General features: G+C 43.1%; 1 protein-coding gene across 15 annotated transcripts in view; it reads right to left on the bottom strand.

The window, feature by feature from the left end:
• Nucleotides 1-1,969: 1,969 nt before the first annotated feature.
• Nucleotides 1,970-26,765, bottom strand: part of Dlg1 (MAGUK family member discs large 1) — a 376,826-nt gene continuing 352,030 nt past the window's right edge. For 11 of the 15 annotated variants that reach the window (XM_076393504.1, XM_076393526.1, XM_076393518.1 and 8 more), the window contains 12 exons: nt 7,230-7,443; nt 6,985-7,142; nt 6,621-6,870; nt 6,359-6,461; nt 5,684-5,722; nt 4,893-4,934; nt 4,239-4,337; nt 3,303-3,452; nt 3,046-3,218; nt 2,854-2,963; nt 2,685-2,776; nt 1,970-2,601 (listed from right to left, as the gene is read on the bottom strand). In XM_076393504.1, the coding sequence (XP_076249619.1) occupies nt 2,492-2,601; nt 2,685-2,776; nt 2,854-2,963; nt 3,046-3,218; nt 3,303-3,452; nt 4,239-4,337; nt 4,893-4,934; nt 5,684-5,722; nt 6,359-6,461; nt 6,621-6,870; nt 6,985-7,142; nt 7,230-7,443 (1,540 nt within the window). In that variant the 3' untranslated portion in view covers nt 1,970-2,491. The remainder of the gene's footprint in view (nt 2,602-2,684; nt 2,777-2,853; nt 2,964-3,045; nt 3,219-3,302; nt 3,453-4,238; nt 4,338-4,892; nt 4,935-5,683; nt 5,723-6,358; nt 6,462-6,620; nt 6,871-6,984; nt 7,143-7,229; nt 7,444-26,765) is intronic. The other 4 variants (XM_076393489.1, XM_076393470.1, XM_076393496.1 and 1 more) reach the window with 4 other exon arrangements.

Below are 26,765 nucleotides of genomic sequence, written 5' to 3'. Positions count from 1 at the left end.
TGCCGCTCCCGCTTCTAATCGTAGTCTTCGGAAACGGATTTAGCGGAATCACCGACAATCATCGACGATCGCGAACGAAATAATTGCATTAATTCATTAACAATGCATTCATTTTTATTACCTAACTTCCAAAATTCCTTTTCGTTCTAAACATTTTTATCCGTTACCTTTCGTGACAAATTCGCAGAACGCTTGTTCGTTTCACTCGTAAGTACTAGCCCGCGATGAGCAATGTTCTCGGACCTGTTTCGTATGCCCTCGTTTTATTCATCGGTGGTGTCTACCTCTGAACGAATTTCAAATTGGTTCAAAGTCGCGGAGTCGATCCCGCAGGAACGTTAAATGTGATGCTTTTGAAAAAGATGCGATTGAATGATTCTCGCGGGCCATAGATCGACCGCGCGAAATGCTCATGAGACGCTGAGTCGAGTGAGGCGTCTTTCTTTTCTCCATCGTCACGCGCCGGTTCCCTCGCGACTTCCTTTCAACAGGGTCCGTTTCCCCCTCGTGGATTCAGCTTTCTATGGATTGGCTGAGCCAATCGTAGAAAACGAAAGTCGAAAATAACCGCTCCGTTTGATTCAAAAAATAGAAACAGCTGTGCCTACATGTGTGTATGCTTTTATATGTGTATATCTTCCTTGGACACGCTCGAGAAACTCGTTGCCCGTTTCAATTTACGCTCTCACGCTACACCTTCTTATTCCATCATCTCGATTACCCGGGTACAGGTATTTACAATAATACATACCTACTATCGTAATAATAATTTAGTATAGTGGTATTTAAATTACAATAGATTTCATTCTTTCTCCCTTTGCCACTCGTCGTTTTCTCTTTTTCTATATATATATATTTATGTATATATATATATATATATATATATAATGTTGCACATAACCCAGTACTGGCTTAATAAATCTAGCTGTACAAAACATTATGTATCGCTATTCTAGCATCTAGAGATTTGTCCTGTGAGGTTTGATGAATCGTGAGGTTCTCAACATGCGCCCGGCTCTTTCTTCTTACTTTCTTGTCTCATCTCTGATACGGAACACTTGTTTTGCTCGGTCCACATTCCAGGTGAACAAGTCCGTGAGCATCATCTTGAAACACTCTCGTCCCCCTTCTCAGTGCACGTTCCTACGGTTCGGATTTCCTCCTCGATTCTTTTCGTCTCCCTTCTTATTGCGATTAAGTACATTTAAAAAATACCGCGCTACTTCGCTCAGAATTAACCGGACAAGCTATAATAGTGATCGGTGAAGCCAAGGATTTTTTGTATTTCTTTTTCTCCTTTTTATTTCTGCGTAAATTCGTTCCTTTACTTCTCGCGCTAGTTTCATCATCGTCAACGCCGCGATTTGCGCGTGGAACATCTGGTTTTTTAAGCGTCTAGCATGCTGTGCGCCTTACACGAATGATCGCGACGAAGATCACGTGCTCGTGCGATTGTCGTGGCTCCATGACCTCTCTCGATTTCGAGCCGAGTCCGTTCTGTTCGATCCTAACGCGTTCTCTAAAGCGATTGTAGTAACTGTACATTACGTAAAACATATCGAACGCGTTGCGATTGACCGAGCGAAACAACCGCGACACGAGTTTTCGTCCTTCTTCGTAAAACACGACCCCTCGACGCACCGTGGCTTCGTTCATCAAGTCGTCGTGACGCGTAAAATCGATTTCGAGACGAATACACGACGACGGCTCCTTCGTCCATACACTCTGAATAATATTAAAGGGCGTGCGTTTAACAAATTTCGAAGCACGATATATATAAATGTCGTGTCGTCGCGGAGATACGGTTCCAAGCGCCGTGTATTCGTGCTGGTCTCGCAGTAAAATCAACGCGGAGACGTTTGCGCGCGACGGTAGTCTCCTCCTTCTTCTCAACAAATCCGATACATATTACATGAAAAACATCGTGATACAACGAAACACTTCTGGTATTAACACTATAACATGAATCATCCCCTCCTACGGTCCGTCGTCCGCGCCGAAGGGATTCGGGAACGATTTAAATACTTCGCGGCAAAACGTTACAAATTCTCGTCGACTATTCGTCGAGAACAACAGTCGCTTCGAAACGCGCGATCGACTCTCGCGCCTTCGCGCTAATAACAATTATAAGCTCTCCTTACAGAGATTGTTCGCAATTTCTCGTCGACTCGTATAGGTGATTGAACACGCTGAGAAATCATTCTCTCTCTTGTTAATCTAGCATTTCATCTCGTGAAACTTCTACTGGTGATGCTGGAGGGTAGACGCCCGTTCGTCGAAGCGCCTTCCCGCGACGTGCTTCGGGTCTCAAATCGGAACAGACTGCGGTGTGTTACTTGAACGGGGCTGATTGGGCAGGGACAGGCTCGGGATGGGGACGGGGGAAGGCATTAAGAGGGTTACTTGATTATTTTATTAAGAGTAATTAAGCTTGGCGTCTCGGTGGTAAAGTCCAAGCGTTCGGGCCAGGCTGCGAATGGGGGGCAGGACGTCACAGTTGTTGATCTCTGCACGGTACCCAAATGTTCGGACCCGACTGCTCGGCGATCACTTCCTTCACCTTTACGTAAATCTCCTCGGGTGTGTCACCTTGCACTACAGCTGCAACAGGGAAAAACGTTCTTCTAGTCTAATCAAACACGGCAATTTTTAATGCTAGATTTAGGAGAGGAGATATCAATTACCAGTAAAGTACTCTCCGAATTCTTGCTCCATTTTTAAGGCTCGTTCGTACGTCTTTTTCGCTTGCTCTTCGGTCATCCTCTTGTTCATTTCCCTAGAATCAGAAATAACTTCTCGTCAGCAAATAAGTTACACCAGAAATATTAATATAAGTGCTAAGGAAATACTCACATGACCGATTCCACTGATTTTGGTTTAATGAAAATCGCTATGGGATACAACTGCGCCACCTGTAACCTCTTAATGGCATTTCCGCTAACATCAAGGATACAATGCTTTCCCTAAAAATCAAGCAAATATAATTTACAACTCTACCATACTCCCTTTAATAATACTAGTATATTCGTAGATTTCTTCATTTACCTTTTCAGCCACTTCTCGAACAGACGCCACGGAGGTTCCATAAAGATTGTCATTGTACTGTCCCGCCTCAATGAACAAATGATTCTGAATATCCCTCTCCATCTGCTCCCTAGACGCCACGAAATGGTAGTCTCGCCCATCCACTTCGTATTCCCTTTTACTCCTCGTCGTGTCTACAAGAATTGAAAGCGCACGTTACAGTCTTCCATGTTTCTATAAACAATTTAGGATATATTTGGACTTTTCCTGATACTTACGTGGCACACAGCTGCCAAATTTGTCAGGAAACTCGGAGATGAGATCATCGTTGATGCGATCCTTGAGAGGACCGAGGATTATGACGGGTCGAGTATACTGTATGGTGAGCTGCTGGACTGCTTCGTAGGACAACACGTTTTCTTCGCTGCCTGCAATTCACAGTATAAGTACACCCGTGTTTCTGCGACGACAGGCTGCGTTGTGGGTAGAAAGCATGTATATCGACGGTTAGAACGTTTACACTCTGTCAAACAACGGGAAACAAACGATTTTTTCGACTTTACGGGCTGCTCTAACTGTATTACCGAGAGGAGCGGATAGCCAAAGAGAGAGAACAGTGTTCAATCCCAAAACGTTTCGATCGAAATGATTATAATTCATCTCGAACACGTCTCTAAAGCGGGTGCTTGGTTAACAGTTACACAGAAATTCGACAGGGTTATCGATTTCACTCAGGACGAGCCTTGATCCATGCTTCAGTGTATGGGAAATTGAAGCGAGGATGAAAGAGGTATAAGCTCCCTAGAGCCGAAAACTCAGCCCCAGAGCATCAATGTCGAAGTTGCGTTAGTGTACTCTAGCGTTAGATAATTCTCAAAGGGTTGCCTTTTGGATCAGTATTCGATGTTATGTAAAAATCATTCTACGGTATGGCTGTTAGAACATTACGCTAGGATGATTGGTATACAAGTAAGGCCAAACGACAGATAATAGACAGACAAAGCACGTCGCGACTGTCCCAACTGCGCGAAGCGTTTGAGGTGTGTCTTGTTAGTGGCAGATGGAGGTGAAGAAACCAAAAAGGGAATCAATGATTAAAAGGGAAAAGGCAATCGATCAAAATTATGTTCGATTGGGTGTTAGTCGACTGTCCTAATTTGGTAATCTGCTGTTCACTCCGACTCACACATTGACTCTTTTCAAACTTCACTTACTAATCTCGTCAACATTCTCATCATCTTCCTTTTCCAGATAAACTAACGTCAGTTCCTCCATATAAGGCAGTTCAACGCGATACAAAATTTCTCTACTCCCTGCGACGGCAGACAGAAGAATCTCGTTTGTGAATGGAACACGACAGGTGGTAGAAGCGCGAGCGAATGAGATGTGAGACGAGAATGAACGCTGAGCGATCGCTCGGGGATGAAGGCGATTCTATGGTGTACGAATAATGTTAACCTCGAAGAGTTGCATGAACGACGTTAGTGGATGCTGAAGGACTTTAATTCGGATTGTGAAATGTTACGTTGGTCAGTGCGTTCTCTGGTAATTAGTAACTCTGCAAGTGCAGCGTGGATAACTGACGTATGCAAAATTGATTAGCCACTTGGACTGTTCGAGTGCTGATGCTCCACGTTAACAGAACGTGGCTAACAATAGTGTTCATTCCATTGTATCGTGGTAATGAACTTATGATTTCTTAATTGATGTAACTGAGATGAAACCTCGTCGTGGGTGAAGGAGCCAGGAATGTATATAATGAAGGATCGCAATGAGAGGCACGACAGAGAGACAAAGATACGAATAGAGAGGCTGTGAGTGACAGAGAGAGTGAAAATATGAGGAGACAGAAAGAGAGACGTGATTACCTTCGGTGTTAGTGTCGTCCTGGGTGTAGCACAGCATGAATGCTAAAACATAACAAGTTCAATATTTCAGTATACGTTGCGTACTAGTAAGCGGCCATTAATAAAGGCTAGGATTAAGTAAAGCTTTAAGCACGAACACCCCCTACCGTAGAGGCTAGCTTGATTTTTCAGATCGATGATCCGTCACGATAGCTCGCAGAGGCTCGCCTATATCTCGATTTTGCTACGAGCAGTGCTAGTTTCGTTCCACGTTTTCACGTTATTTTTTGTTACACTTTTAGTACTCAAACAAAAACGCGATTAATTTATTTGTAACGCAAACGAGCAACGTGGAAACTTCTATTTTTCACGAACTACGCATGCTGGATATTACTACCAAGCATTTGAGGGAAACTGTTACTTCTACTGTCAACTCATGGAAAGTTTTAGCCAGTTAGAGAAAGTGAATGAACGTGTTCGGCAAGCTCAGTTATATCTCTACATGTTTTAGGTACCCAAAAGTAAGCAAATGTATGAAACTCTGGGTGCAAGAATGAAGTTGGTAACGTGCTGAGGTGCAAGCAAAGAAGAATGTACAGGAAGAAGAAGATCTCTTCAGAAGTGTAACGTTCGTATACGGGGTCGCTAATTTTTGTCGTTTCAAAAATTATTTCTTCTTTATTTGATCTTTCTTTACGAACGCATAGTATGTGTGTGCGCGCTCGCGTGTTCAGTATCACCTATGGCGTGTGTCGTGTGTGTGTGATCGTGTATCTTGTTTCTTTTCTTGACTAACGTTGGTATATACTTACGTGTAGGATCGTTTTCGTTCTCGGGTGTTGTGGGCGACCCTACACAAGCAGGCAAAAACAAAACACATGTCACGTTTTCACATTTGGTAAAAACACAAAAGCTCAATCGGAAGTTGGGCGTATCGTCGTACCTGTCACGAATATCTAAGCGATCTTTACTTGCCAACGAACACACCGGATAAACGGGGTAGTATTTCATTCTCTTTTTTCTTCTTCTTTAAATTGGGGAAAGTTACACCTCTACTTTGCTAGTATCGATAACAGAGTTCTTACCGAGATCACCTTCGCAAATGTTCAGCAAAGTCTCTACATTAACATCGATTAATAACGAGAAATAGATCATTTCAAAAGAAAAGGATATCAACGAAAACTACTATATTACAAATTACTTTCGTTAAAAAATCGACCTCGGATTGTTAAAAAAAAACCGCGATTTTGTTTAAACAGAAAGATCGTTGAAAAAAGGGTTGCGAGACACACGTAAAAATTGTAATTTGTAAGTTCAAACACATGGTTCTAAATATACTTTATAGTGACTGAGAAATACGACGAGATTATATTTAAAAAAGAAAAAAAATGAAAAAATATCACGTAAAAAAACCACAATATAGATATGGGTCTGAACATGCACAGAACGTGCAGGATACAATTGGTACAAGGTTTCGAGACACTCACGTTCCTGGTCCGAACCATCCTCCGATTTGTCGTCCTTGCTCTTCATGAATGGGAACTTCCTGCTGAACGAGAAGTTCTTCTTCTTCCTGTCCAATGTCGATTGCTGCAATCATTTATTAGATAAACAGAGTTTAAATACGATTCATTTCTATCTGAAAAATTCTGCTTTCGAGTGTTTGCTAGTTCATATGGACAAGGTGACAAAGTACAGGCATTATCCGCTCTTATTTCGCGGAACATGTGATCGATGAACTGCACTCACCTTGTCGAGGATGACCGGCATGTGACCCTGAAACTTGACGGAACGATCCCTGGCGCGTTGCTTCCGTTCCCATCGCCTACGCGACGGTATTATTCCAAGACCCTCCTCTTCTCCTTGAGGAGTCACTCTTTTAGCCTGCCACCATTCATCGTCGCTGGCGTTCGTCACGTGTAGAATTTCACCGTAACGGAATGCCAAACCACGGCTCGGCAGGCCGTCGTCCTTGTTAGGATCGTAATCGAACAACGCTCTGGACAGTAAAGCATAAAGCGTCTTTCGTCAGATGTCCGAAACGACTTACAGTCCCCCTACTATTATCAGTTTAATCATAAATCCCTATGAAGGTACAGGAAAGTCGATTTACCTGACGTAAAGTGATTTCTTCTGCGAGGTCCTCATGAGGGTGCCTGTCATCATATTCTGCTGAGAGATCTGTTGTTTAAGATCATGGATCTTTGTTTCGAATCGGTTGTAATCTTCAGGCTTGTACTGTACCACAATTGTCACTGTTTGTCCAGTGCCCTGAACATGGCAGAAGCGGTAGATTTGAGTCGGAGTTAAACGAAGATTAAAGCAGAGGATGAAACGTTTAATGATTGTTTAAGTTACCTTAAGAGCTGCGGCGGCCTCTTCATGGGTGGCTGTCCGAAGATTAATGCCATTGACACTAAGTATCTGATCACCGCGACGCAATTCACCGCTGAGGTCGGCTGGACCTCCGGCTAGGATGAAGGAAATGAAAATCCCTTCGCCATCTTCGCCACCGACAATGTTGAAACCCAGGCCAGAGGAGCCTCTGTTGAGCACGACTGTGCGTACCTCTCTGGAACAACGAAGACAAATGTCATGGTTAATTCAGAATATTGAATTTTCATTTATCTACTTAGAATGCAAGCTCCTTTGCTCAAATCGTAAAAGATTGTATTAAATATTCCATCTTGTAAACACTAGTAGCTTTTAAGTGACCCATAATCACGATAAAAAAACAACAGGATCCTCTTTCGTCAAAGTGATTCTTCCCGTTCGTTGTTCCCTTCTTGTTCGCGGGATGGTGGGAGGATGAAGTTTTTTCATTACGGACTTACAGCAGTATCGAGCTCTTCAACTATGTCACCAGTCATTAATTGCTCCACTTCTCATGGTACTTTAATTAAAGTCGCTGTACCGGAAAAGACAAGCCACGCGCGTTGAAGCAACTTTAAAGCTTGCGACAGGATGTCACTTGTAATTAAATATTTTTAATCCACTTGGAAGTGAGCTGATTCAATATTGTCGAATTTTCATTCAGCTAATTAAAATGGTACAGAAAAAAAATTCGCTACTTGCAGAATCTAGGTTTTTCAAAGCATTCCATTATGAACAGAGCAAGGTACACAACATTTCTTTCTGAAGATACTCTTGAAAGCTCTATCAGTTAATGACAAAGCAGCAGGATCGAGTTCCCGTGGGCATTATTCTGTCACGAGAGACAATTCTGTTGTGTTTGACGAGCAACATGAAACAGTTTGCAAACGAAATTTAGTTTCTCTGCTACTCCTGAAGTCCTGATGCATTGTATGTGCGTGAACGACGCGATTCTAACAACTTCGAAGCGTGAAATCGTGCGCAAATATTCTGAACCACTGAGGTATAACTAATTTTGCCGACGAAGTTGTTGGTAATCGTGTAAACTGTTTTTCTTAACAAAATATATTCTAGATTCTAAATTATACACACTTTAATCAAATAATATAGACTGATGAAAGTCTTCTATAAAATGAAACAAGTAATTAATGCTGTGAAATAAATTGAAACTACATTTCTCCAGGAGAAGGCAGAGCATCAATGTCGCATCTTACGATACGACTGAAGTATCATCATTACAGGTGCATATGAGACTGATTACTCTGTTAATTAAGGTGTCTCCATTGACATTCAGGCATTTAAGGTTGCTGTGCAAGACCTGAGTACATATCTCGCTAGTGAAAATGACGAGCTCTACTTAGGACACGCGTGTCGTGTTGAGTCTTGAGGACCTTTGTGCGCGTTCCGTGTCGAAGAAGTTGCTTAGATACCTAGCTACCCCTAAGCGAGTTCCATTTTGGGCTTTGCTAATATTTTTATATCCGTTCTGCTTCCTTTGCAAGACGTTACGAATCGCTGGAGGTTGTTCCTGAGCGATTTCAAGTTAAATTGGGAGGCTGGGAAACGCAACGCTTGGATAGAGCTGTGGGAAAGCTTCCAGTAATCTACTGTTCTCGCAGTTTCATTTCCAGAGTTATACATTTTAAAGTTGTAATCAATTGTGGACTGTTGAATTCTATTATGCCAAAATTCAGCGATATTCTAGGCACATATCCAGTAATACTATTGGACGATCGCGTTCTTAATTAAGCCACGTCACAAAATCTCAACAAGCCAGGGGTTTTTGCGAGGCAGAAATGTGGAAATGCGGTGCAGGTGAAGAGGTAAAAAGTTACGCGTCCTAATTAAGAATTTCATCAAAATTCGAGTCTATTCAAAACGGTCCATCGCTTAGGAACGTGAGCTCGACCACGCTTCCGCGCATCGAAATCTACATGCACATTCTCCTCTCTCACCGCGGCCAGGGGATTACCCCCCGATTTTCATTCCGTTTCAGAGGAGCCACTCAACGCACGGCAGCTTCTCGCTTGCGTTAACAAAGACCTCAAATTAGTGGTCGGAGCAGTACGGCTGCATTTCCAGGGCTCCATTAAGGTCATGTCGTAGTGTACAGATAAACCTACTGGCAATGTTCTGTGCTCCAAGGGTTGCTGTATTTACGGCAAATTTAGAAGCCTGCAAATGTTAGTTGAATGTTTTAGGTCGTTATTCGACTTCCTCGTTACGAGATTCGTTGCAATATGTTTGTGCATGCTAGATTCAGGGGAATTAGTTTATAAAAATGAAATGTTTACATCGCCTTGAAATATTTGGGAATAATCTTGTTGCATCATGGTTTTGGTATAGCTTGATCCTCGAACTAGAAGCAGATTGCACGGCAGAAAGTTTTCCTATACTGCTTGATAATAATTGCTACTGGGAGAAGAGCGATCGATTAAAGAAAACGAAAGAGACAACCGGTCGACACGAGTGGCACACGTGAACGATTACTCAATAGAGCAACTATATTTAGCTAGAACCACGGGAAAGCATGAAATGTCAATACTTCGTGTTGTGCACCATATAATGTTATACAAGGTTTCCGAACCCCTGGAAAGTAATTTAAACTAAACTGGTACACGAATTTCTATATTTTCTAACCTTTCATTAACTTCAGATTTCATTTCTATAAAATGATTTAATGAGCAAGTAAGAAACCCTCCTTGCAATCTGAACTCCTTTCAGCACGAAATAGATATAATTGCATAATATTATATAATTGCATAAATTTTGTTGAATTTCATATTCCGTAGCGATATTTCTATTAAGCACAGTCTACTGAATCGTCGAGAACCTAGTCCCTTAATTGCATGCGACCTCTCAACGATATTTCGTTTGAAGCCTGTACGAATCCAACGATCACAGTCACGGTCGAGGACCGATCTGGATCATGAAATATTTATAACTACGGTAACAGGAGACACGATTTCATGGTTAATTGACTGCCCGCCAGAGTGGTGTTCCTCGTCGGGCAATTCATGAATGACTTCATTTCGTTGCCCCGAGGTATGTGCCTCGTACTCGTCTTTGATAAATGTCTACCTCTAGTCGAATTTAGTTCAGTAATATTCATGGAAAAGTTCCACCTGAAAAAACATGTATCTCCATTTCAAAATGCTATTTTTTATACGATCTATCCTCAACATGAAATAAATACAGGATTTAGAAATGAAAACATTACTGATCTTGCGCAGGTTCCAGCTGATTCAAGACCATCCGCGCACTGCGCCGTGAAACTGCGGCGTCGATGTGTGCACGTTTTATGCACCTGTTCCTCGTTGTGCTGCAGTGACGTAATGCACCGCGAATTTGGTACAGAAACAGAAATGTTACTGGGTCAAGAAGACTTGATTTCGGTCGAAAAATTCGCTGAGAATAAATTTCTCAGCGGAACGAGTTGCTTTCCCTGATGTGTACTCGTTCCACGATTCCTTTCACGGATCAGGACGATTTTTTCGCCGCGTGGGCTATCGCCGCCCGTTAATCACCCAGACCGAGCAATTTCCATTAATCACTCTAGCCATAGCTGGATTGGGCCCACAGAGTGTTAGTGGGTCAAGGGAATCGCGCAACTTTTAACTTGATAGTGCACCGCGAAATTTTTACTTCGAATTCGATTAATTCTTTCTGTGTTTACTGCTTGGGAAAAGAAATTTATCGTCGTAATCTCATAGAGAAATGTCGAGAGATTTTAAAATATCGCGTGCAGAAGTTGTACCAAGTTTACTATTAGTGGTCTATTTAACATGTAGAGAGTTAAAATAGGCCGCAGATGGAAATATGTGTAAATGAAATAAATTACTTTCAACAATTCTTCAAAGAAAGTATCCACTTCTAGCCTGAAGACAGCTGCATCGAAACAGCTGTTAGTATTTCTATCAACCTACTAAATTATTTAAGTCCTGTGGTCTTCGCTCACGTGTACGAAACGGGAGGCAAGCCAGCAAGGAAAATCACCACGGATCATCGCATAATCGAGAAGCTGCTCACCTCGATCACTTTCCAAAACGATCACCCCCACTGATCCGGCACAGTCACCAAAAATCTCACATCGAGCGATTAAGGTCGATGCACACGCTTTTCAAAATCCTGCGCGTCGTGTTACGACGCATGTTGATGCGTGCACACGAGTGCCACGCACTCTCCAGCAGTGACGTAACACTATAGCCCAGGGTGCCCCGATTTCGAAGGCAAAATTGTCACGAAATGTTGCTTAACCAGCACCCAAGAGGAGCCAGGTAAGGAGGAAGCGTGTGCGACGCGTCGTAGACGGATTCTGCGAAAATGTAAAAGGTAACTCCGTCTGGAGAACACCGTCCTGACGTCGAGGGCGTCGCGACGGATTAAAGGGTGCATAGGTGGCCGCCGCGTCGCCATGCGCCGCGTTGCGACGCGCCGCGCCGCGCCGCTGTGGCGGCCCCCGCGGGCTATCACAGATCGATAGAAATAAGCTGACTCTCGCATGCTTCCACCACCACCTTCTTCATTCACCCCTCTCCTCCTTCGATCCATTTCCCTTCCCCCACTCCCAGAAATGGGGCCAAACAGCTGAAACTTTTGGGATGATCTGACCAGCGATCGATCACTTTCGATTCTGGCTGGTTTCCCCTGTAGTTTCCATTGTAACTGTTGCATCCAGTATCTTCCTTAGCTACTCGCTAAATCATGTACTTATTGAACCCCAACTTCAATCCCTTTACACAGATACTATAATGATTAAATGATGATGCGCTGCATCAACAAATATTTCACTCTGTCTTCTGCAAACATTACGATAAATTTCTCAACACCTTCAATCCACTAGTTCAATTTGATATTCCCGCCAGGAGATAGGAACACGCTAGATCGATATTCTGAAATATCACACCCTTCAGCTTCGATGGTGAATTTCGGGATAAGTTCGTACCTAATATGCAGAGGTGTGAATCGCAGGTAACTGTATTGGTGAACGTAATTGTAGTCAGCCTTGCAAGAATGGAAATTTCACTGGAACGTATCGCTTCTCCGATTGACCTAGTTGCGTCACAGCACCGGGTTCTGTGCACGTTCGCCTCCGCTTATTTCATCCACGCACCCCCTCGATTCATCGCGAAATATTTTTCGTCGATCACGATTTCTGGAAACGTGGCATAGGCGTAGTTTTGACTGCGGTACGTATATTAATATTTGACGTACAAAGGCTGTCGGTGATGTCATCAAATTGATGAGACGAATGGTGCAAATGATTGCGAGAATTTAGAAGGGAATACATTTAATCTTCTAGGCTTTGTTTCATTCTGTCCTGCATTTAGTTGATAGCGTTGCATTGATTGAAGACAGGTCGTTGAAACCCTATGAGCAAACAAGATTTAATGCCAATCCCGCGATGATGACAGCTCCGATCAAAATGTCAGCTGCGACTGCGACAAAAGTTGCCAAAGACTGCAAGTGATGTTATAAAAGTATGTGGAATCTATTTGCCCTGTAACTTTTTTCTCCGCGGCACAGTGAAATTCAGTAAATTTTTTTTAATTCAGAAATTCAGAATTTCTCAATCCTCAGTAAATTGAAACCGTTCCTCCCATTTCAGCCAGGAAGTCCGTCGAATCAGAGACCCTGGGGCCGTATCTCCGCGCGCGCTTTTCTCCAGAAATTAAAACTACCATGTCGAACAAGTCGACTGGAAATTTCACGCTCGGTTGTTTCACTCAACGAATACGAATCGCCTACCAGACGAATTTGTTATTTCATTAAGCAAATGAAATGGGCAATTTAGTGAACACGGTCTCTCTTGAATTGCGTTAAACCTGTCATTCGGGTGTTCCTCTAATTAAAATAAGTTCAGTCTAATACTCTGACACCGCTGTCAGTTGAGGAACTTTAACCACGCCTGGACTTGACCCAAAAAGCCCAGGAATAATGCGATGCACAGAGTCACGGCCACAGGGAGTGCCGTTCGACCCTGCTCTCTATTAAGGACGCACGGGGTCGCGTCCTTGAGCGCCACCTTCCCTCGTCCCGGCTGTTCCTCCACTTCCGATTCCACGTATCGCCGCTCCCTTTCTCTTCTGGTTTCCGCCTTTTATTTGTCAAACACTGAAACGCAATTAGCCTGATGTATCGAAGAAAAGGAGCGACGAAAAAGCACGTACGTGCCGCGACTTGGTTACCGGAATAACGCGTCACGCTGTCCACTTCCGACTATGCCATCCGTTAATTGCGGATGGCTCTTGACCTTGTTTTTCACGGGGCACGTGGAGCGAGTTGCTCGGGAGCACGTGATCCCCGTTTTAAGAGCGACGGATGGCTAGGTGTGTAATTAATGGATCGCAGGTGTCTTCTGCTTGGAAAGTTGCTTCTTCCTCTTTGGTGAAGGGAGACGGTGTATGGTGGTGGTGCACTTTGATGCATTTGCTTGAGCAATTTGGAGTAAGGAAAAAATACAATTTTGAAGTAAGATAAACTCCAAACTCTTGCAGGAAACGCTGGTTCTATGTAGGCTATAGGAAGACTGAGCGGGATTGACGACCTATGACTCGTCGCGTAGATTACTCTTTGATGAGGTTTCACTTTTTCACAGCGTCGGTGGAAACGTGAGTTGTCGCTGACTCATGTACATACGTAGTTCCAGGAAACAGTGAAACTACGAGACATCGTATTGTGGAAACCGAGTCTATGTACGTTGAATGAACAGTGTAATTTAATCGTGTTTCGCGCGGCAAACTGTGGAAGACGGGTGCCAGACAGCAGATGGAAATAGCCTCGAAAATTTGAGTTCTGTGCCAGTTTCGCAGCTTTAACAGAATTACGTGAAGTGTCACCTAAATGTTCGAGAACACTTTAGCGAATGCTGCAGCTCAAGGTTGTCGACAGAATACATGCACGGAAATACGTACGTTATTTCTATTGCTTTCCAGATTAAATGAAGTTACGATCACAAGCAAAATTTTTATCGAGTTACAAAAAAAAAAGATGAAAATATTTCAGCAGATAAGTAAATGTGGTACTTTATGTAAAAAGTATGCACAATAAAAGCCAAGAAAAAGTGGGAAAGAGACAGATGGATTAAAGAAGAAAGTAGACATAAATCGTCTCCTTTTTATCCGCGCTGAATCGGTGATGGAAGTAACGCCCGCTAAGTCCAGCCCAAAATCCTCCCTTGTCTACCCTCGTACCAACCTTTAAATACCGCTTGAATTGTTTTCTCGATTAAGGCGAGCCTTACTTGCCATAGCATTTCTCAGTAAAGATATTTCACTGTTTCACACAATTTTTATTTCATCATTTTTTAAAAACTTTTCTCGGACTAGGAATTAAAACAGAATCATCCTTATGGAGGAGGACAAATTTTCAGTTCCTTCAACGATATAGAGATAAATTGCCATTTAACTGTTGTCCGATGCTCGAAAATTTGTGGCTTCCCGCGACAATTCACCCATTTTCCACGACTATTGAACGGAATTAGACGAAATGTCGCCAGCGAGAGCGTTTAATGACCGTGGTCGACCGCATGCAACTGTAATTTGCATTCTCTCGTTTCCTCTGTTTTGCTCTTTCTCTCTCGACTCCTAATGAGTCGCTTTTGTATACTTTTTTAAGTATTTGTTGATGATCTTCATATAGCACGTCACATTGGGCCTTGAGGGAACGGGATCAGGAATTTCTTAATGAATCACGAAGAAACGTCGGCGTGCTTGACACATGAATGAGTCGAATTCTGAGAAACGGGAAATACCTTACATACTTGAATAGTTTTGAAGTTCCTTAAATAAGTTTTGGAGAGTTGTGGTACTCAGACTCAAGGAATCCATCGTCTGGATATCCTTAATCACTTACGTAGTAGATAATAAAGTTATCAACCACTGTCTCCCTTTTATTTTCACTTTTGATAAGATCTGATACTTGTCTATTTGCATTCAGCTTTCTACGTTGCGCGAGCATCGCGTCCAAAGCTGAACAAAACTAAATCTCTCTCTTTCAATTGGTTCAATGAAACCTAATATAGAATAATTACATAACCCAAAGGCCCTAGCGAAACAATAAACGTTAAACGATGGTCAATGGGCCCAGCAGAACGCATCCTAACGAGGAGGGAGCGGATCCATGGACTCCAACTGTTCTCGTCTAGTGGTTCAACCGTTAAATTACTCCGTCTAGTTTTTATCAGTGGCACGGTTCGATCCGAAACGTGATGAGAATCTCATCATGGAGAGGAGACACGTCGATCGCTTTCATAAAATGCCATTGCTCATGGAATCTGGGTCAAACGATTGTTCGTGAAAGGAGATAGATTATTAGTGGACGAATTTCCTCGAGAGATCACTGATCTTAAACCGATTTCCTCGGAGATTCAGTTTCAATCATTTAGGAGCACAGTGTTGTTCAGCTGCAGTGCAGTCTTTAAAGTGTTTCAGTAAGGAAGAGGTTGTGCAGAGTTAAAATACTTCCACTTATCGAGAGAAGAAAGTTCCTGGGAAAGATTATAGAGCGGCCACTTAGTTACCAGATACTCTACGCTCGAATGATCAAAATCGATCAAAGACCGACCCAGAATGCGCCCTGAAATTTCACATAATACCTCAACTTGTGAACTTTCCGGAGGATCGATAGACCTGGTAAAAAATGCGACGCATAGAGGATAGTTTAATGAGTTGCGGTCGAGTAAGAAGCCGATGGGCCCACGTGCAGTTAAGAAACAAAAAAACGGTTGCATTAACTTCCTATCCACCGTCTTCTTCCTATTTCCTAAAAATCAGAAAGAAAAATAACGTACCTTCTATACAGCTTGTCTCTGAGGATCCTGCGTCCCAAGGTGGCGAAGGGACGCAGAGGAAAGATCTGTTGTCTGTTCCTCGTCATATTTCTGACTGTCCTCCAAAATCGATCACCAATCACTAGACGAGTCTTCGACTCTCGTCCATCGCGCGAAATTCTCAAAGACTGAAGGATTCACGTCGCAGTGTCTGAGACGAGTCGCTGGCACAGAAACGTCCGGTGAAACAATCGTCGGGTAAAGAAGCCAATTACAGCCGGCAGCGGCTTTCTATCGGCCATGCGTTCAACTTTTCAGCCGGGTAACCGAGTCACCGCTGATTCTGGATCGTAAATCTCGCGGCGCGACAACCACCGCGACTGACTAATCGTGTCGAGCACACGTAAGGCTCCGTTTAATTGATCGATTTATGCCGTTTCATTAAATCCTCCTTAAGCGTTCTGCCCTATCTGCTTTTCCTATTTGCAGTTACACCTTGCCTCCTCGGGCTAGCTTCCCTCCTGCTCTCTCTTTCCCTCCTCGACCGCTGCTCTTCGTCTAACCCCGGCGTTCTTTTCCTCCAGCGAACTGGTTCGTCCGGAATGGGTATTTTTAGTTGGTAGCCATGCCGAGCCTGTTTATGGGGTCAACACCACGTGAAACACGCGTGCGTGCCGCTTCGCGAGATTTCCACGGGACAAATATGTATTTGTCGAAAATCTCGGTTGCCGTCTGACGTGGGCCAGCCACGAGCCTTCGATAGACAGGAAGTCCCATTCGACTGCTGGTATGGTTGCACAGTGCTTGATTCTTGACTGGAGCACAACACTTTTTGATATCCCCTGTAGAACGCAGAGCACGTTTTGAAAGAGTACCATTGACTTTTAAACAGTCCACTCTTCTTTTCATGCAGGTTATCTGCTATTCGAGGATATAGAATAAGAATGCAGCTGCCACCACTGAAAATTCAAATTATCCTTGACTGAGCCGCGGGGAGTTCGCAACACAATTTTCCGACGAAGATTAAAACGTTTGTTGACGCGAATTGTTGTTACGTCGCCGTCGGCGAGAGTAATTTTCGACGGTCGATCCGTTACGATGATGAATTGCCTACACGAGGGAATGGAATTTCAAATGACCGGCACGAACAAGGAAATTACACGTTGCATAGGCGTAAAGGACTGGAATCGAATCTAGGAATATCGAGAGGCCTTATTTGCCTCAGGTGTATCGTGGTTCCCAATACTTTTGCTAACTTCTTACTTATGCTACGTAATAAGTTTCTGACATGTTCTAGTTGGTTAGTTTCAATTTTACTGCAAATGCAAAAAGACAAAGAGAAACTGTGCTCGAGCTTCATTACGTGTGCAAATACAATACCGAAGGCGGGCATTTAAATACGCAATACATCCGGCACGTTCCCTGTAAATTTTTCATGGCGCCTCGACGGACAAGGAAAAACGAAGAACATTTTTAACGGCGTCGATCGTTCGGAGGCAGGGGGTCGCGCAAATAGAATGCAAAACCGGGAAAATTCGAATTGCAAAGCAACCAAGGCGATACTTCTGGCGCCGAGGCGCGAGAAAAAATGCCGAGCAACGTCCTTGTTGGACAAATTGGAAAAGCAAATGCGATCGTCTCATAAATTCGTCACAATTTTGCTCGTCGCACGCTGCAATTCGCGAGACTTAACCGTCTGAACAAATCAGCCGAAGAAAAAGACAAAACTCCAAGCATAGCTAGTCAGGATCTTCAGGAATTAATTAACACTGTAGCTATGTTGCGATTTCACTTAGGATTTCACGTTCCACTCGCAGAGGGTCTTCGAAAATCACACTCGTGGGATTATCGAACTTTTTCGAAATTACAAGTCATCTGTTGCAGCATGACGTAGAAATTGATTAAGAATTCTTTTGGGGAGAAAATTAATTTAAAATCTTGCACAAACCATTGTAAAAACTTAGAAATCGGCAAGCTTCCTAACTCTTCTTTAAACCAATGAAAAACACTACAATAAATAACACTGCCTATCACTCTTTTTACTCTCCCTCCAAAGTTACAATCACCATCTTAACATGAAGATAAAAAAAATACTTTCTCCACTATTCTCTCTCGAGACAATATTGTCTTTAGGTGCCTTATTCTCCACAGATCGCTTTCACAAATTATCACATTACACGCTTTCCTGTCGATTCGTAACGCGATGAGTTTTCGGCAAGGAATGCTCCAAGAGTCAAGGAGAAATTGGATTCTGAACGAGGTGTCGTTCAAGGACCTTCACGGCGCGTTGGTCGTTCTTCGAATGACAGATATGCCTTGGCTCTCCTCTCTTTGCCCCTTCTTTCGCGACGGCCGAGAGAGAAGACGCGAGCACGTTTTACGCGTTCATTCCTTCTACTCGAACGACTTTCCTATGCGTCACCGGTGCAAAGGCGATCTCCACCCACGTCAACCGGTCCTGAGGAACGCCTAACGTTCCGAACTCTGACCGACCGAGTCTTTGTGTCGTTTCTTCGACTCTGTTGGTTATGAACGCGGACGTTCCTGACCTAGGTTCAACCCATCTAGTTGTCCTTCTGAAGAATCAACTCTTTGGACTCCACTAACGAAGCTAGGATGATAAATTTATTCAGTTTATATAATGTAGGTACTTTCACAAGCTATTGCAGTGGAAGGAAATAAAAATTACAGGAGCTCCGATTTTTGTAAAGATAAAGCAGTTTGACCAGTCAAACACGTTCGAAGAAGGTGAGGTTTCATCGATAAGATACATGATTGAGCAGGCCATGAGATGATAATCAATTTCAAGATCCCTGCGGAGGCAAAATTAATGTATCATCGAAACTGATGTAGCATTAAGCGGGCCAGGATATTTCTCGTAAAAAGTTCTTTTTAAGGTCAACAAGTTCTTCGGGTGGAGTAGCTTAATAATCTTATGGTAAAGTTTCATCGACAAAGCGGCCGTGGAACGCCGAAGTCAGGGCAACTGCATTAGGTTTGATTAGAGTACATAGGCCGATTTATTTTACAGCAGAGGGAAAAGGGGGTAAATGAAACTGATGCTATAAATTTGCTAACCGCGTTGCCAGGTGCGTTAACGTTGATCTCTGCCCACGTTAACCAGTTGGGCGTTCGCCGTGTGGATAACCTTCTTCGCGGTCGTTAATACGAGAAAATTGCTGGGACAGAGAGAGCAGAGAGTTTGTACAGCGTTTCTTGCCCACGAAGACGAGAATCGTTTTTAACGCTGATCGTGTTGCTTAAGCGCTATCCACTTAATTCGAAAGTAAAGCTCTCTTGCTTGTCTTCGTCTATTACGCGGAAATTAATATTAACCCTGCAAAGTGGATCGATAACTTTCATATAGGTTGCTGTGATGAGATTTTTCATGTTTGAGAATTATGTGAAGGAGATTTGGACATTGTAAAGAGAAATTGGAAAGTAAGTTAAGTTATAAGCGTCCCTATGAGCAGAAGATCATACAGCCGGTGAAAGAATAGTTGATTTTGGAGTAAGCAGGAACAAAGAAGAAGAAAAACAGATTCCTGAATAAACAGGCTCATTAACGTATCTATGACAGGCGTCTGTTTAAATGCAAATTCAGCAGGGAAGTTGAGGAACGTGGGGATAGCGACGCCCCAACACCCTCAGCGTATAAAGACGTCCTCTGAATCGACCCGTGTCAATCGCAAGCGCCGTGCATGAAATATTGCTGGTGCACGATGAAAACGCGAAAGTATCAACGCGAAACGAGTCCTTGGCTGTGTCCGAGGAAAGTGAAAGTGCACGTGCGCAAGCGTAACAGAAAGAAACGCGAATCCCGAAGAGGCTTTGCCACGCTTCAAGGCCCATAAATAATTTATAGGACGATCCACCTCTAGCCAGTCCGTAATAATTGATAAACACCGCTAAGACAGTTTTCACGGTTTCGCGATGGTCTAACGCGCTACTGAGAAAATTAGCGAGTGTGTCCTTTCGGATTTCACGGACCGTGTAATCCCTAATCTAGACGCGTGAAGTCGCTGTCCGTCGCGAATCTCTCTAACGAGACCATCAGACCTGTGAGACCGAGGAAGAGCTAGATAACCGTCGCAATTTAGAGGAGAAACTGGCTAACGTAGAGATCCCTCGTGATCTCGTTCACCGTAACTCCTCTACATTCACCCGTTTAGAAATGAACTTAACAAGATTCACATAAAAATCAGAGAGAAATGATCCCCTGTCAGACTCCGCGACAGAAGAGGCCTCAGGATGCCGCGTTAAATTGCGAGGAAGACAATTGCCATTTTCCGCGGTTTATAATACGCGCAGGAGAAGCATAAATAAAAGTTGTAATCGCGATGTCTGAAATCCTTAACGGCGTCAGATGCAGCGTACGCTCGCGGGTAATGCACAATTGGCTCGCGACGATCGCGAAAAATGCAGCCACCATTGGCGAAGGCTAGAAAAGCAGGAATCGGAAGAATTGTGAGTAACATTGTTACTCTTGTACAATATGCGCTTGTTTTCTGCAATATTTACGGTCAATATGAGGCGAGAATTTCGCAGCGACCCGTAAAATTCGCGATTGAGATTATACCACCGATGAAATTCGAAACGACGCGTCTGAACGCTCGACAGAGTGAAATTAATGTGGAATGGGGAGATAAAACGAGAGAGACTATTTTGGTCATTGGTTTAACTTCGTCGATGGCTTCCAACGCGTACTATTTTTCACTTAATCCGTGACAAAGGAAAACTGATAGGGGTTTCTGATGATTCCCTCGACGAGAATGAAATTTCAACTTTCCTCGGACAGACGATTCAACTAACTCGCAATATTCTTACCAACGGAGAACTACGACAAAGGAAATACTCCAGGTATGTAATCCGGATATCCGCGCGTGCCAGGATCAAACGAACGAGCAAAATAATCTAAAACGACGGCACTGCTAGTACTCCCCGTAGCGAGCTGCCTTCAAATAACCGTCAGAGAAGAAAATGAATTTTCGGCAAAAGATTGTTAAGCGTATTCTTATGCACTGGGAATCGAGGTACCGAAGTTTGCACTCATAATCACAATTTTCGCGGGTAGATTATCTTTACGCTCGATTAATCATCCTACCGCACTGTTGGTGATACTAAATTTACGATCGCAATTTCTTCCGTAGTTTGGACGAATTTGTGAGGCGATTTTAGCACGATCGCGAAGGGGAAAAACGAACTGTTGCGATCGCCACACCGTTCAATTCTGTTTCCACGACAAGACTGCGTATGCAAGCAGTCGACAAATAGCCTTCGTCTTGTTCCATCGCACTTTCTACCTTCGAGGCGATCGAACGTTCGCACTGTCGGGACTCGTCGTCGTCAGCGAGCAAGGTAACACGTTGGACTAGAGAAAGAAGTGTGTTGATAAAGGAACCATATAATTGAAAGGAAATTTCTTATAGTTACAACTCTAATTGACACTAAAAATTTTTTACAGGAGAACACGTTCGAGATACAAAGTTAATTTATTGTTTTATTGGAATATAAGGAAACTGAAATCCAAACAGTTATGAAAGTTACGTTCGGTTTTTATATTTTAGTCCGTTGACTAAGCGACACGTGTAACTGATTTTATTGAATTAATAAAAAAATTACTTACGGTTCGAGTGATTGCTTTAACGTTGAAAAGAGTATAAAATCGAAACTATCTACAGTTACTCATTGAAACGCAACATAACGGGTATAAAGAAAAATACCGAACGCGTACGTGTGTCGAGAAAGTGCATTGCAATCGCAGCTGACGTCTGCAATGAACATCGAACAATTCCCACTGTTCTAGCGAATGCAGTCGGTTAACGACGAATTACACGACTCTACTATGTATTCTTTCCATTTCTCTAGCACCACTTACTGATTTACACTCGACGAGCTTTCAGGGTCAAGACTTTCGATGCCTACAACTGGTACGGAAGTTTCCTAGTATATTAAAAGCGAACCGTATTTTCTGAGATCTCATAGACGTTTCACAAATTCTGACTGGTAATGGATAAATCGTCGAGTTGACAGAAGAGCAGCCAGAGTGCTCAAAGAGGTCGTAAAGGGAGCATCGTCCGCCAAAAAGCACGCTGAAACTCGTCGTCATTAAATCAGCAATTCCCGTTACGCTACGTCAACTGAAAAAAAGCGACGCGCAATGTTTTTCCCCGTTTCAGGCTACGTGTTCATTCGTATATTCGAACAGCCGCGAATAAGTTAATTAGCGTATGGGGGAGGGTAAAAGCGAGGCAGCGGAAAACACGGCCGTGTAAACAGACCGAGCGCAGTAACGATTTTATATACAGTGGTTCTTTTTCTGTTTTAGTTCCTGAAACTCCTGCAGCCCCTCTGCCACTCTTCTGCAAAAAGTTAATCTAATTTCGGAGCAAATTGCGATCGACCGACGCGATGTGTGGAAGAAGTGGCTCGATTAAACTCGACGAATGCGCTTTGGGCAAGGTGACTTATGGCCTCTCGTTTCGTTAAACAAAAGAGAGATAGGGCAAGCGAAAAGAGGAAGGGCAGAACAGAGAAGACTTAGCGAAGAGGGGGTAATTGCGATCTGCAAAAAGCGTCTTAAATAAACCGCGGCGCGAGAGGCGAGGACCACAGATTTATGCGTTCTTCCTCGCGGAAGCATAATCACGAGTGAATTATTATTTAAACGAAGCTGGTATTAAACGCGAAACATCCCACAGTCACGCCTCGTAATAAAGTGGAAAACGTCTCTGTCGGTGTCTCATGGCAGAAAATCATTTTCTTCGGTTGAGAGTCGCGTTACGACCGACCATAAACCATCAAACGCTGGTTCTGAGTTTTGTCGGAGCCTCGAGCACTCCTTGTTTAGATCTTTCAATTACCATATTGAAGGGTGGATTCTTGAGGTTCTTAATACTTGAGGAATCCTTTTAACGCTACGACTCCAAAGATGTTTCTCACGAAATTACCACTGTTCACAAATTCAATTTAAACGGAAAGGATAACTTCTAAATTCTTGTACTTATCAAATCTTAATAAAATTACTTAAAAAACAATTTACACTTTGAGTTGTATCGTTTATTATTCCACAGCCTCCTTCAGCTAGCACAGAATTAATCACCACTTTACAAACTGCTTCCTTGTAAATCGTTCATTAATAGATTATTTAAGGATTGACGCCACAAACGATGCACTGCGCGAAACAGCGCCCTCGAAAAGCACTTTCTTCCGACGCGGGACGAGGTCAGACTGTTCCTCAGTTACAAAGTTTCAGCCGTCTGTTACGGACGAGCCAGCCGGCACTAACGCACACGAACACTGGAAAGATGCACGCACCACCAGAGGGGCGAGCTCAGGAGGTTTCACCCCTCGTGCTAAGTTGGGGGGGGATATACGTTTCAGCATTGTGAGCCCTACAGTTGGAGTGGCTCGCTCCACCCTCGGCGACGGCAGCCCTATGACAGACCGAACTTTCTACGATCCCTTCTGCAGTCATAAAACCTGCTGTTTGTGCGAACCTCGCTCCGCTTTAATGCACTGCTATCGATGAACATTATGATATTGTTATCGCTGTTTCAGATGTAGCGCTGATTTTTCCTCCGTCAAACAGAAAATGTGTTTTAGCTATTCATAGTTTTTAAATATAAAAATTGCATTTTCTACAATTGATAAGCTTTTATATGAAAATGTTTGAAAGTAAAATAAAAGCGTTCGAAAGTAGTGAAGCCTTTCGACAGAACAAGACCGTCGACGAAACCACAACGGAAGCGTTGATCACTCGTACGGTCATGATAGTACGCGTACTACCGAGGCCATTGAAATGCTAACTACACGTAGCTCACGGTGTGCCGTTAACCTCTGCGTCATGTATAAAACGCCGCGAAGTCATAACGGTTACGAGGGGAACCTTTCCACCTTGTAGAAGCGGAATTCATTCCGCTCCGAGGAGTCGCACGAAGGGTGTTACGTCGTGGCCCGACCTTTCGTTTTTTTTTATCTCGAGAAAACAGGAACCGTCTATCTTGTTCTGCCAGCTGCTTTCGCCACTGGTTTGGAAAATCGATCTGACAGAGGGGTCTCGACATTTTTAATAACGCGATTCGGACGCGACAGGACTTTTCCCAGAGCAACAGCTGAACCGATAATTACTGGACGAAGACTGGGGAATTTCACAGCGAACTAGGGGGGATTTACAACTTTTCTATAGAAAAGTGAACTTTTTTGACAGTTATTATTTTACGCTTTCCCTGTTCTTGGAGAAATATTCGTCATTGCACTGCAGATTACTGGTGGCGTTAGAAATTCATTATAAAATCTGTTACCGATACGAAGCACCGTTTCCCATTTATATTACAATCGTATTGTTCAATCCTAGACACTCGTGCATCATGAAACGACCCTATTATTGACAAATAGGTAATTAAAAATTGATATTGATATCGATCTTGTATCTCGGGTCAGTTTCAATCCCGTTGTAAATTGAAATTACATGTGCCATGTTTCATTAGCATTAATCTGCGATCGACATTAATGTAATGTGCCCAGTGTAAATCATGTTATACGTCGTAAAATACGTAGGTCCGTGGCAAATTTTGATATCATAATGTCGTCTGTTCGGAAATGAAATCTACAATGTTGTTACAGGCTAGGAAAACGTAACACCTTTATTACGAAAAATTAGTCCAATCATGTTGCAATAAATCTCTTTAATAAATTTGTCATTACGTCTATTTTTGGTACCTCCGTTTCCACTGTCCTCGTTGTCCGTGATTTATGTATCCCAGATTCCATTCATCATTCCTAATTAACGCGAAACAAAACGGAGGGGAGTCCCAAAAAATCTAGCAAAGACGTCTCCTCACGGTCGTTAGTTTCCCACGTTGAAACATTTGCGACATTTCTGGCGTCAGGACCAGCAAGTTCGCGATTGAAGCGCAAGTCTTGCATGTGCCCTTACGCACGTGCGTGCTTCGGCTTTGCCACTCGTTGCGGTGCACTCCTATTGCATACCAGACATTGTTGCCCGCGGACAAAGCCATACAACTGGTTCTCTGGAATACCTTTCGCAGAAGACGCGTTCTTCGACCCGTTCCTCTCGATCCTGCGGCCTAGCGCCACCGAGAAGCACTGCCAGACGAGGGTTCGAGGTCTGCCCCGTAACCTCTGCGACATCATTTTCAGATCACATTTAATTGGACGGGAATTCGAGACCCCCTTCACTTTTTGCTTCTATTCTCTGGCCTCTGTTATGCATGCGATATCGAGTTTCGTCTCGCGACAAGAATGTCGCGCGAGTCAGCTGCAACCTTGTGTTTTCAAGGTGGAGGATTTTGGGGCTATTGTGGCCATCACGTGGACTCACATTCCGTTTAGGGCTTTTCAGAGGGTGTCCTAGTTGGAATGCTGTTATTGATATGACGGTGTTTTGCGAGGGGTAAAATTGATTAGAGTTAGAGGAGTAGGTCTAGACAAATATGCAAAGTGGATACTACGCATTTCAAATTCTATGAAAATTCTATGAAAATTCTTGGAACTTCAAACTTTTTTTACACTTGCAATTTCCATGGGAAAAACAACGCAGATGTTCGAATATCTCTCGATAAAAATGGAATATCAAGAGACTCGTTTTTGTTATTAATCGGCTTTCGCTGGAGTTGAAAATTTCTCGTCGATTTTCGCCACATTAGCTTTGTCCTTTGTGCGGGACGTCGCGAATTTTCGAACGGCGAAACTTTCTAAAACGCTTTTAAACGCGTTGTCGTTCGACGGAGCCCGAAGCGCGGGTAATTTACAATTCAAATAGTCGATACATTGAAATTTTGGAATCTAGTTGGACGAACTTATATGTACATCGCCCCGGGGCGAACGTCGAGAGTCGATTCGCTCGCGAAACTACCGTCAGGATTTCGCCCGTCCGCGATGAGAGTTCACGGCAAATGAATTCGCGCGGTCTTGCTATATTATTTTTAGCCATGGCTTCGAGTATAACTACCAGTTAATAGAAACATCGGGCCTCTAGAGAAACGGTGAATACGTCGTTTTGCACGGAAGAGAAATTGGCATTATTTAGGCTAAATTCTGTTAACGTTTACATTTTCAATAAGAACGGAACGTGAGAAACTCGAGGCTCGTTCAGAGTATGAAACGATTTAATATTATGACTGTGCTAAAATTTTTTTCAGTCTGAAGATAACAGCAATTATCAACTGTTATATAAATTGCTAAGTACTTTAAAAGAAATGTATTAAATATCGGTCATGAATAAAATTTCAAGTTAAAAAACGATGAAATTTCTTCACCACGGTTATACTTAAATCTCCAATGAATAGCAACCAGATTTACCTAGCGGAAAACTAAAATCAAGTACCCTGATTCGCGTGTATAAAAGCATTCGAGCTCGCGTGTTAGTTGCAGCAAGTACTTTCGCACGTAGTACGAGTTTTCGTCCTTGTTTCCATCCCTCGCGAAGGGTTGCGAGAGTGCAATTAACCATACACAGTACCACTTTATGCTTAAGCAGTCGCGATTGAATTTCTCGCAAACGACCCTTACCACTGCTAACCATCGACACGATAAAACAAAATCGGAGCACAAAAATAGAATGGTCTGTTCTCATTGTGCTTGAAAATATCGATGTTTCTTCTAGACTGAGGAGGCTTATCTATTTACCTCCCTTCTAAAACTGTTTCAAGTATCATGAAATTAGAACTGTAAGAGAATTCGTGGAAAAATGTACTACTGGAGAACACCGTTAATCCTTTTTTCTACCC

The sequence above is a fragment of the Calliopsis andreniformis genome, chromosome 1, assembly GCF_051401765.1.
Source record: "Calliopsis andreniformis isolate RMS-2024a chromosome 1, iyCalAndr_principal, whole genome shotgun sequence".
NCBI lineage: Eukaryota > Metazoa > Arthropoda > Insecta > Hymenoptera > Andrenidae > Calliopsis > Calliopsis andreniformis.
Note: the sequence above shows the minus strand (reverse complement) of the source record. Positions and strands in the feature narration are given on the sequence as shown.